Source organism: Gorilla gorilla, chromosome 14, assembly GCF_029281585.2.
Source record: "Gorilla gorilla gorilla isolate KB3781 chromosome 14, NHGRI_mGorGor1-v2.1_pri, whole genome shotgun sequence".
NCBI classification, from domain to species: domain Eukaryota; kingdom Metazoa; phylum Chordata; class Mammalia; order Primates; family Hominidae; genus Gorilla; species Gorilla gorilla.
Window position 1 is genome coordinate 35,016,219 of NC_073238.2, and position 16,005 is coordinate 35,032,223.

General features: G+C 44.9%; 1 protein-coding gene across 1 annotated transcript in view; it reads right to left on the reverse strand.

The window, feature by feature from the left end:
* Positions 1 to 5,753: 5,753 nt before the first annotated feature.
* The window catches only part of EEF1AKMT1 (EEF1A lysine methyltransferase 1), a 45,280-nt gene continuing 35,028 nt past the window's right edge, over positions 5,754 to 16,005 (reverse strand). The window contains exons 3-5 of the mRNA XM_004054231.5: positions 14,600 to 14,682; positions 8,713 to 8,993; positions 5,754 to 6,039 (exon numbers count right to left, since the gene is read on the reverse strand). Of these exons, the coding sequence (XP_004054279.1) occupies positions 5,903 to 6,039; positions 8,713 to 8,993; positions 14,600 to 14,682 (501 nt within the window). The 3' untranslated portion in view covers positions 5,754 to 5,902. The remainder of the gene's footprint in view (positions 6,040 to 8,712; positions 8,994 to 14,599; positions 14,683 to 16,005) is intronic.

Consider the following 16,005-nt stretch of genomic DNA (forward strand, 5'->3'; position numbering starts at 1 on the left):
ACTAACTGTTGGAGGAAATCATATGTTACCTAAGGTCTTCGCTTTATCTTGAGGTTTAAATTCATCGAGATTTGATTTGGTCTTAGAAAGACCAACTAGTCAGGTAAGGTCAATGTCTCGGATCTTTTGTGACACCCCCAAGACCAGGAAATGTCCTTTATTCACTTGCATTTCACTCCCAAATTTCAGCTACTACAGAAAGACCAACTGGCAGCCTTGGTCTGATCCAGATGAATGGGTCACTCAGAGACTTTCAGCTCCCACTAAAATGGACAGAAATTGTGCATGAAAAACACATCACTGAGCAAATCCACACTGTCCAAATAAAAAATTCAAAATGGAAAGCAGTAGCTATGGATAACTCCACAGACTACACTTCCCCATTCAACCTCTGGGGGAAGAAAAGGGATCCTCTGGTGGTGGTATGTCTAGAACACATTCCTGTCCAGGAACCAGAAGGTCCACAGCAACAACAACACACATCCATACATTAAAAAGAACTGCCTTTTTTTTTTTTTTTTTTGAGTCGGAGTCTCACTCTGTTGCCCAGGCTGGAGTGCAGTGGTGCGATCTCGGCTCACTGCAAGCTCCGCCTCCCGGGTTCATGCCATTCTCCTGCCTCAGCCTCCCGAGTAGCTGGGACTACAGGCACCCGCCACCTCGCCCAGCTAATTTTTCGTATTTTTAGTAGAGACAGGGTTTCACCGTGTTAGCCAGGATGGTCTCGATCTCCTGACCTCATGATCCGCCCGCCTCGGCCTCCCAGAGTGCTGGGATTACAGGTGTGAGCCACTGCGCCTGGCCCAGAACTGCCTTTTAAAGCAGCAACTTAGGTGTGTTTTCCGTCATCGCTGCTGTTGTGTAACACTTTCCAGGTCACTCCTCAAATATAAATAGTGCAAGCGTTGGAGGAAGGGCACACAAGGAGAGGAAACTATCTGCATGGGGAAAATGTCATGATTTTATTCACTGCATTAATTATTAGTTTAACCTCAGCTTGCTAAAAGGTAGCACATTCCTAACAGAAGAAATGAGCTTTCCATTTGAAGATCGAGAAAGGCAGCCTCTGTGTTTTTTCTCTGTACCGTACATTCATCCGCTTAGTGACTATGTACTGGGCACCTGCCTGGTTCTAGTCACCCAGCTCCTGCAAGGCGGCGGTGAGCGAGACAGCAAAGCTGTCTCAAGCGCCTCGCACCTGAGTGCCGCTCTATGAACCTGCTCCCTTCACCTCACTAAGCTTCATTTTCCTTCCATGTGAAATGAGGTCACAGCGCCCACCCTGTGAGGATTCAACACTGTTGGTAAAGTGCCTGGCACACATGAACACGTGTGGACAGGGACACATCATTGCACTGCAGTCATTCATAAGCCACACTGAAAATAAACATCAAGCTAAGCCTTCTGCATTTTAAACTTATCTTTTATACCAAAAAAAAGTCACTTGTTATGTCGCTTTAGGAGGCATCTGTCACTTACAAGTGACTTTTTTTTTGTATGAAAGGTAAGTTTAAAATGAAATCACTGGGCTGGGTGCAGTGGTTTATACCTGTAACCCCAGCACTTTGGGAGGCCGAGGTGGGTGGATCACCTGAGGTCAGGAGTTGGAGACCAGCCTGACCAACATGGTGAAACCCCATCTCTACTAAAAATACAAAAAAATTAGCTAGGCGTGGTGGCGCGCAACTGTAATCTCAGCTACTTGGGAGGCTGAGGCAGGAGAATCGCTTGAACCCAGGAGGCAGAGGTTGCAGTGAGCCGAGATCACGCCATTGCACTCCAGCCTGGAAAACAAGAGTGAAACTCCATCTCAAAAAAAAAAAAAAAAAGGCTGGGCACGGTGGCTCACGCCTGTAATCCCAGCCCTTTGGGAGGCCAAGGCGGGCGGATCACGAGGTTAGGAGTTTGAGACCAGCCTGGCCAAGATGGTCTCTACTAAAAGTACAAAAACCCTGTCTCTACTAAAAATACAAAAATTAGCAGGCGCAGTGGTGGGCGCCTGTAATCCCAGCTACTCAGGAGGCTGAGTGAGACAGGAGAATCACTTGAACCTGGGAGGCGGGGATTGCAGTGAGCTGAGATCGTGCCACTGCACTCCAGCCTGGGTGACAGAGCAAGACTCCATCTCAAATAATAATAATAATAACTGACAAGTAAAATAATAAACAAATAAAACAAAATCTAGAACTTTAACTGGGCAGCAGCATTTAAATATAGTATGTTGAAATTAGAGGTGGTGGCTAAGCTTGGGAAGGTACTGTTTCAATGAATAACAAGATCTTCTTGGGACAAAATTTTCTCTGCTAAAACTGAAGGGTTTTTTTTGGTGGGGGGGGTGTTGCAGAGATGGGAGGTTGGTATTGTGTTTTATCAAACAAATAAGGAGGTTTACTGGCTAGATAAACTGTGCCAGCCAAAGTTCAGTGACATCTCCCTCCCTGCTCCCAGATCCACTTGGTTTATTTCACACATTTCCCTCCATGCATTTCATTCCCAGGATTTGTGGAGGGGCAACACACGATATTGTACATTTCAGAGCTTCTTCCCCTCCTCCCAGAAAAGTGCATGTTTCCTTCACATGAATTCTACCTGGAGGATTCTGTGGCAACCTTTGGAATGGAGGTGCTTTGCTGGTTACTGAAGATCGTTTCCAACTGACAGTATTTCAATTATATACTTGTTCTACAAAAATGGAATCATTTGGGAACAGAAATCCAAAAACACTCTGCAAATACCAACAGTTCCACAGTCAGGGGCCAGTTATCTCATTATGTCTTACCGCATCTCTTCCAGCAGGGCAAACGGGGGAAATGGTCATTTTTAGTAACTTGTGCCAGCTCTGATATGAGGAAGGAATGAAAGGAGAAAGAGTACAGAACCCCCATCTGAAATGGGGTCTTAAAGTTCCCCCTGCCTTTCATCTCTTCTTGCTGTTCAGGCCCTCATCACCCCAGGCATGCATCTGAAGAGTTTCTGAGAAGTGCTGGAATTTTGTTAGCAAAACAGAAATTACCCTTCTACCCCTTCCCACTAATCAGGAAGGACTTAAAAAGACGTGGATTAAAACATTCCTTTTAACCTCTGCAGTGCTTTACTAAGGTACAGGAGGTGAGGGAGCCTTGGGGGTTCCAGACGGCATGACTGACTGTGGGTATCGCCAAGCCCCGATGCCTCCCACCTCATTAACTGCCCAAAGGAATATACCAGACCTAGTGAGTTTTTTTTAAATATAAGGCTGCAGAGGTATAGATGGCCTTTTATGAAACCTAGAAGTGGATCATATATGAACACAGGTTTGCTAAAATCAAAATCACACCAGGGTCCAAAGCCATGAAACACGTTGGCTGCTTATTAAACAAAAAATGCCTTCACCTCATTGCATAAGCCTCCTAACTTACAATGTTTGTACATTTTTTGAGAGGAATCCAACTTTGTCCCTTCTCTCCCTCACCTCCTGTGAAAAAATAAGGTTTCTCTTTAACTAACCGCTGGATTCATAGGACAACTACAATTCTGTCATTTCTAGACTACCACTCTCCCACAGGTCCTAAGTCAAACATGGCATTTCTGTACATAATTTGTTACTACAATGTAACAAATTACATACAAAGCAAACCACATATGGAAATAATAAGGTAGGGGTTATTTTTTAAAGAATACTTATTGAAAACTTAACAAAGGCCAGGTGCTTGTACACTGATAAAAATACCAATGTCTCATAAAAGGAGTGATTATTTTTTTCTTTTTTTTGAGATCGAGTTTTGCTTTTGTTGCCCAGGCTGGAGTGCAATGGCACAATCTCAGCTCACTGCAACCTCTGCCTCTGAGGTTCAAGTGATTCTCCTGCCCCAGCCTCCCGAGTAGCTGGGATTACAGGCGCCCAACACCGCGCCCAACACCATGACCAACTAATTTTTGTGTTTTCAGTAGAGACAGGGTTTCACCACGTTGGCCAGGCTGGTCTTGAACTCCTGACCTCAGGTAATCCGCCCACCTCAGCCTCCCAGAGTGCTGGGATTACAGGTGTGAGCCACCACGCCGAAAAGAGTGATTTTAAAAGTAAATTAAAAGTTGTCCAGAAGTCGGGCAGCCGAGGGCTAAGAAACAGCAAGAAAGACCACGCCTGTCCTCCAGGCTTCCCTGACCCAGGCCTCCTCTCTGGCTCGGTCAGGACAGACTGGGTTTTGCTCCAGTGGGTAATGAGCCCATGGTTCAATGACACAGGCTCATTCCTGGCTCTCCTTGCATCCCTGGCAGATGGGCAGTGGCCCTGCTCCACTCACAGCCAGAGGTTGGAAATGACACATCACTTCCTTTCACATTTTGGGATTTTGTTGTTCTTGTTTTTGAGACAGGGTCTGGCTCTGTCGTTCAGGCTGGAGTGCGGTGGCACATCACGGTTCACGGCAGCCTCGCCCTCTTGGGCTCAGGTGATCTTCCCACCTCAGCCTCCCAAGTGGCTGGGACTACAGGAGTGTGCCACCATGCCCAGATAATTTTTTTTTTTTTTTTGTATTTTTGGTAGAGACAAAGTTTTACCATGTTGCCCAGGCTGGTCCCGAACTCCTGGACTCAAGTGATCCATGCCTGCCTTGGCCTCCCAAAGTGTTGGGATTACAGGCATGAACCACAGCACCCTGCCACCTTTCACATTTTGTTGGCCAAAGCAAGTCTTATGAGGTGGGGAAGTATAATCCTCTCCTAGAAAGAGGACATTAATTTTTTGGAAAGTTTTTATTTCGAAATGATTGTAGATTCCCAGGAAATTGCAAAAATATACTGATAGGTCTTATGCCCTACACCCAGTTTATCTAATGGTAACATCTTACATAATTATAGTGCAGTGTCGCAATCAGAAAATGGACACTGGCTCAACCCACAGATCCCATTCCAAGTTCACCAGTTTCACGCGAGCTCATCTCTGTGTGTGTGTGGTTCTATGCAATGCTGCCACATGCAGATTCATGAAGCCACCACCACAGACAAGACAAAGAACAAGCTACCACCAAGGAGAACTCCCCTTTGTGGCCTGCCCATCCCCTTCGCCCCATCCTGATGCTCCCCCTGCACCCACGAATCTCTCCTCCCTGGGACTGTCATACCTAGAAACATCCAGTGTGTGACCTCTGCGGAGCGGCTTTTTCACTCAGCGTGATGCCCTCGAGACCCAGCCATGCTGTGTGTTCACTTCTGATTGTTGAGACATCCTCTGGGGTATGTACAGTGGAATATTTTCTGAACGGTGAGAATCTAGCACACTCGTCCCAGCTCCATTTTTTGGTCCTGGTGTTTGGTTTACAGATGGGTCTTTCATTTTCTCAGGCAGTTCAGAGGGAGGGTGCTGAGTCTGAGCCACGCAGGGAGGGCACCGGGGCACCTGTCATCCCTCACAGTCCACCTAGAACCTGGAGGAGGAGGAGAGCTCTAAGAGGCATTCAGACGCTAGTTACTGGATTATTGCCTTTTTTCATGGAGGCAAGTCTGTCTTCTTGGAAGGCTGGGGTGGGACATGGGGGTGGGGTTCCTCACAAGCCCTAGGATGCTACCAGACTGCTCTGGCCCGAGGCAGAGGCCAAGGTCCTGTCTCATTCAGGAGACCTTGGGCAAGCCACACAACTGTTCTTCTGTTTTTACACATGTTAAATGAGGAGAGAAGATCAGGCAGATTCTAAGGTTTCTTCCAACTCGAATTCCATGGATTCAGGTTGGCAGAAGACTGAGCTCTAGGGAGGCCCTCCCTAAGGAAACAATAATGAAGATCGCACACTTTATTTTGAAAATCAGGCCAGGGACAGCTCCAGTTTGGGGGGAGGGGAAGAGATTATAACTTTTAAATCTACTACGAAAATACAAAAAGAGGAATGTGACAGGGTTCCTTCCTGTGTTATGTCACCGTCTGTAATCAGATCCCACAGTCCAGCCCAGAATCATAATTCACATAACAGCGAAACTCATTTGCCAAGTTCCGGGTGTGTCTTGGAACAAACGTGCACATCTTCACTCCAAGGAGTTCTGCTGCCTGTTCTTCCATGATGGCACCTGAAGAGAACAAAGCAAATGAATCCAGAGAGTGACAGCCCAGCCGGAGCTCAGTGCGTCCTCATCTGTGAGAGGGGCTCTAGGCGGACCACCGGTGGCAATTAGTTGACAATTCACAAGTGGGGGGAGGGAGCGAGTGTTCTTTACATTCCCTTTCACCTTCTCCAATATTTTTGCAATTTACCAACTTTTTTCCATGTCTTTTTTATTGAATGAATTATTTTCCTACCTCTGCAAAGCCGAGACACTTAGAAATTTAGAAGCAGATTATACACACACACACACACACACGTACTATATATATACACACACATATGGAAAGCAAAAATAATTACTAAAAACTAGCATTTCCCAACGTTGAGCCAAGAGCCTTTTTCAGTAATATCCAATCTTGCAAACACAGGTGCGAATGTATTGCCACTCCCTTTTGCCATCTGCTCCCAATTTCTCCCCGCCCTGGGCCCACAGCGCACAGCCAGCTCCCCTGCGACATCCCCGCAGGAGGTGGCATCCACAGCCCTGATTCCTCTCCTCTCTTCCCCTCCACACTCAAATACAGCAAGCTCTCTCAACTTCATCTTTAAAGTATCTCTTTGACGCCCCTGCCCTGCCCTCCTTGCAGGCCACCGCCCTCCCTGGGGTGCAGCAACAGCCCGCGGTGCCCAGGTGCACGTGCCCCAAAACCTCGGTCAAGTTAAAGCGAACGTCTTACGTCTTCAGACAAGTTGCGTCCCGTCGCCTTGGGCTTCTGAAGAAAACCCCAATGCCCACGGTCCCCTCTGTTAGGCACTGGGGGCCTCCTGCCCCGACTCTGCCCTCCCGGGCCGCTGTGGCCGTGGCTCCTGACCCCTCAGGTCCCTGGGGCAAAGTGCAGATCCCTGGGTCTCTGTTACTCTTCTCAGAGTTAGTGCTTCCAGTGTTTAGTCTATTTTATTATTATTTTTAAAAGTATCCCCTGAAACTAAAATGCACACTCCATGAGGCCAGAGCGCTGCCTGACGGTGCACAGAGCGCTGCACAGAGCTCAAGGAAGCAACGGAGTGAATAAGCGTGCAGGCAACCACGGCATCTGTGCGAACAGAGCGCCCCTCCCCACACACGCAGCTCTGCAACACCAGAACAGCTTCCCGTGGCTCCACCCTGGCCCAGCCCTGTTCCCAGCAGGGTGCCCAGGGGACAAGCGCGGCCCGGAGGGACTGGGGTATAGCGTCCACAACAGCACTCAAGGGTGGGGACACCACAGGTACCCAGAAATAAAGAGACGGGTCAGTTGGTAAGGTTTCAGTTCTCAGAATTTTTTTTTCTTTGAGACAGTCTTGCTCCCTGCCCAGGCTGAAGTGCAGTGGCACCATCACAGCTCACTGTAGTCTCGACCTCCAGAGATCAAGCAATCATCCCACTGAGAGGTGAAGCCAGCTGGACTTCCTGGGTCTAGTGGGGACTTGGAGAACTTTTCTGTCTAGCTAGAGGATTGTAAACACACCAATCAGCACTCTGTAAAATGGACCAATCAGCACTCTGTAAAATGGACCAATCAGCACTCTGTAGAATGGACCAATCAGCACTCTATAAAATGGACCAATCAGCACTCTGTAGAATGGACCAATAAGCAGGACGCGGGCAGGGACAAACGAGGGAATAAAAGCTGGCTACCCTGCAACCAACAGTGCAACCAGGTGTTGTTCTCTTCCATGGTGTGGAAGGTTTGTTTTTTGCTCTTCATGATAAAGCTTGCTGTTTCTGACTCTTTGGGTCCACACCAACTTTAAGGTCTGTAACAAATACCACAAGGGTCTGCCGCTTCATTCCTGAAGTCAGCGAGACCACGAACCCACCAGGAAGAAGAAACAATTCCGGAGGTGCCGCCTTTAAGAGCTGTAAAACCACGAGGTCCGTGGCTTTATTCTTCAAGTCAGTGAGACGAAGAACCGATCAGAAGGCAGAAACTGCAGACACACCACCTCCATCTCCCAAATGGCTGGGAGGCCCATGCAACCACACCTGGCTAATGTTTAAAATTTTTGTAGAGATGGAGTCTTGCTGTGTTGCCCAGCCCGGTCTAGAACTCCTTGCCTCAAGTAATCCTCACACCCTGAAGTTCTCAGATTTACTCTATTGAATTTTACCATATCTGCCTTAAGTATATCAACCCCAGCCTGCTGGCACACACCTGTAAGTTCCAGCTACTTGGGAGGCTGAGGTGGGAGGACTGCTTAGCCCAATGGTTTGAGGTTAGAGAGAGAAAAAAAAAGTATAACGATCTCGCCAGTAAGAAAACTCTTCTACATTAACCCAATCTAATGTCTACTCTGTAACCTTAGACAATTCACTTAAACTCTATAGATTCCAAATTTCTCTTTGATAAAGGGTAGAGGCTGGATAAGATACCACTAGTATCGATGATGGTATGTAAAAGTAACAGCTGACATTCATCAAGTAGTCACCATGCACCAGACCCAGTGTTGGGTACTTTGTGTCACTTAATTCTTTAGGATCCTTAATGGCAGAGTATTATCAGTCCTAGTTTACAGATGAGGAATCCAGGGCACAAAGAGTTAAATAACTTGTTCACAAGTCACACGGGAAGTGGTGGACTCAGGATTTTTTCTTGACCCTTAAGACCTGAATAGCCACTGTCAGTGACTTTGATGAGATATGAAATGCAGCACCTACCTGTGCACAGCAGAATCTTGCCCCGCGTCAGGTACTTGATGGTTTCCGATGTTTTTCTGAGACATTCCTCCGAAAGATAGGGAGGATCTGCTATTACGATGTCAAAACTATGTGCAGCAATTCTTTCGGGTAAGTCCAATGGATTATTGTAATCATAGAAAATAAACTCCTCTCCATACATGGCAAATCTTTTGTCATATTCAAAGATGTATATAGAAAAGTTTTCTCTGCACAGCTCTCTGAGTTTCTGGTAAACACTAGGGGCACTCACACATGCGATTCTAGGAGACAAAATGAACACACCATGAAACATGTTTAACAGAGAGATCACGGTGTTAACAACTTCTTCACTGAACAATACATAGGTCCGAGTGCTCAGAGTTTCTTACAGGAAACAATAATGCAAACTAGTGTAATAGTCAATGTTGAGAAAAAACTTTATAGTGTCTCACTTTTAAGGAATCTGGTACTTAAAAGTCTGTAACTTATAATTTTTTCTTTTTTTTTTTGAGATGGAGTCTCACTGTGTTGCCAAGGCTGGAGGGAAGTGGCGTGATCTCGGCTCACTGCAACCTGTGCCTCCTGGGTTCAAGCTATTCTCCTGCTATTCCTCCCAAGTAGCTGGGATTACAGGCGTGCGCCACTGCGCCTGACTAATTTTTTTGTATTTTTAGTAGAAATGGGGTTTCATCATGTTGGCTAGGCTGGTCTTGAACTCCTGACCTCAGGTGATCAGCCTGCCTCGGCCTCCCAAAGTGCTGGGATTATAGGCATGAGCCACCGCGCCTGGCCTATAGCTTATAATTTTGAGGTATGAAAGGCTATAGTTTTTATAGTGAAAAATGTAAAACATCAGGAACACATTATGACAAGATTTAGATGTAGTTAGCCCAAAGCCTAAATTTACCTATTATTTTCATGCTAGGCCTTTGATATTTATTTTAAATACTTTTTGTCCCAACTAAATACTATAAAGTCATTTTGTAATATTCATGATCTTGAAAGATAAACCCAAATAACTCCCCAACTCACTCCAGTTTTCCATAAAGATACATTAAAATGTGCTCTCACTGCAGACAAGCTATTCTAAATTTGTGCTTTGCTTCTTTTTTGTATAAGGAAATTAAAGTATCTATTTCATTACAGCAGCCCAGTTTATGAATGGGTAGTGTTTTAAGAGTTAACTGTTAAAACCAACTGCCAAAAAGCTAGAAGTAACCTAAATATGGAATTATTGAGTTGACTGTGATACACCTTTTTTTTTTTTTTTTTTTTTTGAGACAGGGTCTCACTCTGTTGCCCAGGCTGGAGTGCAGTGGCATGACCTGGGCTCGCTGAAACCTCTGCCTTCCGGGTTCAAGCGATTCTCCTGCCTCAGCCTCCTGAGTAGCTGGGATTACAGGCACCTGCCACCACGCCTGGCTAATTTTTGTAATTTTAGCAGAGACGGGGTTTCACCATCTTGGCCAGGCTGGTCTTGAACTCCTGACTTCATGATCCACCTGCCTTGGCCTCCCAAAGTACTGAGATTACAGGCGTGAGCCTCCGTGCCTGGCCACTAATTATTTTTATAGAGACAGGGTTTTGCCACTTTACCCAGGCTGGTCTCGAACTCCAGAGCTCAAGCCATCTGCCTGCCTTGACCTCCTAAAGGAGGCATGAGCCACTGTGCCCAGCTGGTATGCCTATTACAATGGAAAGTTCTGTGGCCATTTAAAAAAGGCTGAAGCAGCCCTCTCTATGCTGATAAGGAATGATCTCTGAGATCTATTCAAGGAACAGAACAGTGTAAAGTATGCTTTCATGGGAGTGGGAATATATGCATATAGATGTACAGGTGACCTCTAGAACGTGTCCAAGAGACAGTGACCATGGCTGCCTCATGGGAGAGTGCCTGGCGGACCTGGATACAATAGAGAAGAGAGTGACCTTTTCTCACAATTCCTTTGTCACGTTTGGATTTTTATATGTGCATACACTATCATTCAAAAAAGGACCTAATTTAAAAATTACGCTCAGCTTTAAAAATGTGTGATGCATTTCCAACAGAGACAGTGTTACCCGTCTTACTTAGGTACCCATGCCAGGCTAAGCAGGCTTCTCAGCCCAAAGACACTGCAACAGATAATAGAACCCGTGACATCGCATAATGTTTCTATGGAAACATGTGTTTCCCTGCTGGCAGGACACAACTCTCCCTGCACAGCAGCTCTAGATCAGGGCGGTGAGAGGGGGAAAAGAAGCTGGAGTACAGTGGGATTATAGCCTCACTGTGCTGACAGAGAATGAACTGCAACCAAAGATTATATATGCACACTATGAAAACATCTTCCAATAAAGAAGGTGAAATAAAGATATTTTCAGACAACAAAATTGCCTCCAGCAGGCATTCCCTGAGAAATCCACCTGAAGGATGTACTTCAGGTAGGACAGTGGTCCAGGATGCAAGAAGGGATGGGAGCAGAAAGACCAGTGGGTCTGGTGGGGATGGTGGTGGTTACCAGGCAGCAGTGGGATCAGATAACCTGTTCTGAAAGCCTAGCTTTGCCACTTCCCACTGGGTGACCTTCTGCAAGTGGCTGAACCTCTGGTCTTAGTGTCTGTCTTTAAACTACAGCGTGTAACAGGAACTATTGCACAGAGATACGAGGATAGAATGAGATGACCCTGACAACGCACTTACAACAGGAGAGGGCACACAGTAAGCACTCAATAAATGCGGTTCTCATTCATCTTTATTTTATTTCTTATTTATTTTTTTATTTTTTTTGAGACGGAGTCTCGCGCTCACGCTCAGGCTGGAGTGCGGTGGCGGGATCTCGGCTCACTGCAAGCTCCGCCTCCCGGGTTCACGCCATTCTCCTGCCTCAGCCTCCCGAGTATCATCTTTAAATGATGACTTAGTTCCTATGAATACTGAAGTTGACTTTCAAAGGAGGTTAAAAGTTGCTTCCAAGGCCCTCATATTAGTGGCAAAAAAGAAAGTATATGTAAAAGCAGTGTCACTAAGAAAAACCTACTAAACCACTACATATAATCAAAAAAAGAAAAAGAACAGTTAAAAGAAAAATGGAAGATTTCCCACTAAAGATGGCAGATTGAACACATTCATTTACATTTGCTCCCTCATGAAAGCCCACTAAAAACAAGAGTGCAATTTCATGTTGTCTTATTTGGGAATACAAGAGCAAAAACCAAAGGGCATGTCAGCGGAGACTAGAGGAAGCGGAACAGCAGATGGGTGGGTAGTGGGGCTCGGCAGACCTGCAATGGCCGAATCCTACACTGGCAGTTGGAAAGCTGAGAAGCGCCCTGATTCACCTGGTGGCATACCCGAGGGCTCAGGATGCGACAGAACCCGGTAACTCAAGAAGCAGAGGTGAAGGTGGGGCCAAAACTGGGAGGTTTTACTGAAAGGCCTATTTTAAGAAGCAATTCATTCTCAGGATTCTCTGCTGTATCCCAAAGCCTGCCCCCCACCATGACTGTGGCAGAAAACTGGAGGAGTGTTCTCTGGATGGGGGGATGCTTGGAAGGAGGATGCCAGGCACAGCAGTTGATGATGTACCATGTGGAAATTAGGAGGATTAAGTGAAACGCATTGGATGATGAAACTTCCAGCCTTTCAGTCACATGCCTCCAAGGATGATGCCCACTAGATGTATAACTTCCAGTCAGGAATTAGGAGAATCTTCCCTGGACCACTGACAAAACTACAAGAAAAGTCTTAGACATGGGGGTTCCCTAGGAGAACGGCTCATTCAGATGCTCCAACTGTAGAGATCAAAGCAGATGAGGCTCCCAGTTTTCGAGTGCCCTACCCTTCAATGTCCACAGACATTTAAGGAACATAGATTAGATAAATATATCATATGAAATTAACAAACAGAAAAAGCATTTTGGAGTAAATAGAGACTATGGAGGGAGAAGAGAACTTTAAAAAATTGTATAATATCCTCAAAAGGATGAACAAGACACAATAATAAAGAAATATTCAAAGACCAAAAAAAGAGCTGCAGACAATTCCAAGCATGGAAGCAGATATGGTAAACTCAGTAGAAAGTTTAGAAGATAAAGTGGAGGAATTCTCCCAGAAAGTAAAGAGACAATGAATAGAAAAAGAAGAAAATTAGAAGATCAGGTCCAATATTCAAAGAACAGAAGTTCCAAAAAGAGGAACAGAAAAAAAAAGTGCGGAAAGAAATAATTTAAGATAATTTTCTTAAACTGAAGGACACGTGTGTTGAGGATGAATGGGCCCTCTAGGACCCAGGACAATAGATAAAAACTCCACAGCGAGGCACATTGAATACCGGGGATTAAGAGAAAATCCTAAGCTTGCTGTGGGCATGGATAGAAAAAAGCAAGTTTCCTATAAGAAATCAGAATGATACTGGATTTGTCAGCAGCATGTATGGAAGTTTGGAGACAATGGAGCAACGCCTTCAAAACCTGGAATGTGCTGTCCAACAAAACCACCACAATCAAGAGGAAGGGTAGGAAAAAAGCATTTTCAAACACGAAAGGTTCTAAAAACTTCCCTGCTACGTGCCTTTTCTGTAGCAGCTATTGGAGGAGGTATGCCACCATGGTAAGGCTGTAAACTAAGGATCGGGGTACAGGAAATAGGGAATCTAGAACAAAAGACAGGTATAAGGACTCCAGCATGATGATGAAGGGCGATACCAAGAAAAGAGGTGTAGTAAAACCAGCGCAAGACCATGCACACTGGGACAGGTTGCAGAGCCCTGGGAATAGGTTTTTTTTAAAAGAAGTTGAAATATGTTTGAACTTACTGATAGGATATTTAGACAGAGAGTTTGGGGGTTAATCAGGGATACGGATATAGAATACATTAAGCCTTTTAGAACCATTTGACTTTTTTTTTTTTTTTTTTTTTTGAGACAGAGTCTCACTCTGTCTCCCAGGCTGGAGTGCAGTGGTGTGATCTTGGCACACTGCAACCTCTGCCTCCCACATTCAAGCAATTCTCCTGCCTCAGCCTCTTGAGTAGCTGGGATTACAGGATGCACCACCACGCCCAGCTAATTTTGTATTTCATAGAGAAAGGGTTTCACCATGTTGTCCAGGCTGGTCTCAAACTCCGAACCTCAGGTGATCCGCCTGCCTTGGCCTCCCAAAGTGCTGGGATTTCAAGCATGAGCCACCACGCCCAGTCACCATTTGACTATTTATATGCATGCAAGGTTCTGATAAAAATTAAAACCAGGCCAGGCACGGTGGCTCATGCCTGTAATCCCAGCACTTTGGGAGCCTGAGGCAGGTGGATCACAAGGTCAGGAGTTCGAGACCAGCCTGGTTAATATGGTGGAATCCCATCTCTACTAAAAATACAAAAATTAGGTGGGCATGGTGGTGTGTGCCTGTAGTCCCAGCTGCTTGGGAGGCTGAGGCAAGAGAATTGCTTGAATCCGGGAGGCGGAGGTTGCAGTTAGCCAAGATCGCGCCACTCTGCACTCCAGCCTGGGCAACAGAGTGAGACTCCGTCTCAAAATACATACATACATACATACATACATATCAAATTAACAAAAAAGAAAATCTATATTCTTAAAACTTCAAAAAGGTAAGATCTTCTCTTTTGAACTGAACTCTATAACTATAATGATAAGAAACAGGTTAGAAAATGTTAAAAGGAAGAGATAAGACATTCCACAATGAATAGGTTTCTGAGTGGGTCTCTAAACTCAGTGTTGAAGCAGGTCTTAATCTGTCATATGCTGCAAACCATGCAAAAAACCATGCCAAAAAATCTACAATATTTACAGATTATAGTTCAGACTTCTTACAAACCATCTGTCATCCAGGAAAGACATTCAAAATATTACATTAGATGCCAAAAAGAGAAACAAAATTTGAATCTCACCTGCCACCTTCTCCTACAGCTGCAATTGCCTCCTGTGCCAGTTGCAGAGCAGTTTCCTGACTATACCAAAACTGGCTCAGTTGCTGTAACCAAGAAATGGGTTGATAGCATTTTAGAACTGGCATAAGCTTTGTTCTTTTAATTTATATATAATCTATACCAGTGGACAGATATTTTCTTCTTTTAATTCATATATAATCTATACCAGTGGACAGATATTTTTAAAAAGTTTTTCTTTTGAAAATTAATTTTTCTTCGAAATTACTTTAAATTAATACAAGCCCCTAATGAATTAACGAAATCTAGGCACTGAGTATCAACGGCTATTAACACCACGAAAGGAGACAACCAGTGTTTTTCCCGATAGAACATACCTTTGTGTGAGTTTTGCCAAAAAAATAAAATAGACCTTGAATCTGATTAAGCTTCTAGGTTCAACCAGCAATGAACAGAATTACAAACACAGAGGATAGAAGAATGAGTTCACTAACACCAGAGGATGCAATCAGCAAAATCCAGACTGTGCTCCTTGCCCACAGCCTCATCTTACCTTATGCATGTTTCCTCAATTACTTGTTTTTCCCTTGAGGGCAAGTTTGTTTTTCATCTTGCTCCTTCTGCTTCATGCTGATTGATGATTTTTAAAAAATTCCTAGTGATCTTTAATTATATATTCATAGTTATAAATTAAGCAGGAGTTTAATGGAAGAAGTAGCATGGTTTTCCACTGCAATCCTACAAACCTATTTCTCCAACAGGCCTCTCTCTTCCCTGAATGGCAGGCTGGGGGCAGCCAGTTGCATGGGGCATGCCAACTGGGGGGTTCTCTGCTTTAAAAATCTGCCCTGTGTGGAAACAACTCAAGTGCCCATCAACTAATGGATAGAAAAAATGTGGTACATCCATGCAATGAAATATTATTTGGCCATAAAAAGGAACAGGGTACTGATATATGCTACATGGATGAGCCTTGGAAACATTACACTGAACGAAAGAAATCAGACACCAAAGGCCACATACTGTGTAATTCCATTTATATGAAATGTCCAAAGTAGCAAGTCTACAAAGACAGTAGATTAGTGGTTGCCAGGTGTTGGGAGAATTGGGGAATTAGGAGGTGACAGCTAAAGGACACAGGGTTTCTTTTAGAGGCAACGAAAATGTTCTAAAATTGACTGTGGTGATAGTTCTGTGTCCGGAATTTGTGGGTTCCTGGTCTCACTGACTTCAAGAATGAAGCTGTGGACCTTCACGGTGAGTGTGACAATTCTTAAAGATAGTGTGTCCACAGTTCGTTCCTTCTGATGTTCAGACGCATTCAAAGTTTCTTCCTCCTGGTGGGTTCGTGGCCTCGCTGGCTTCAGGAGTGAAGCTGCAGACCTTCGCCGAGAGACTTACAGCTCTTA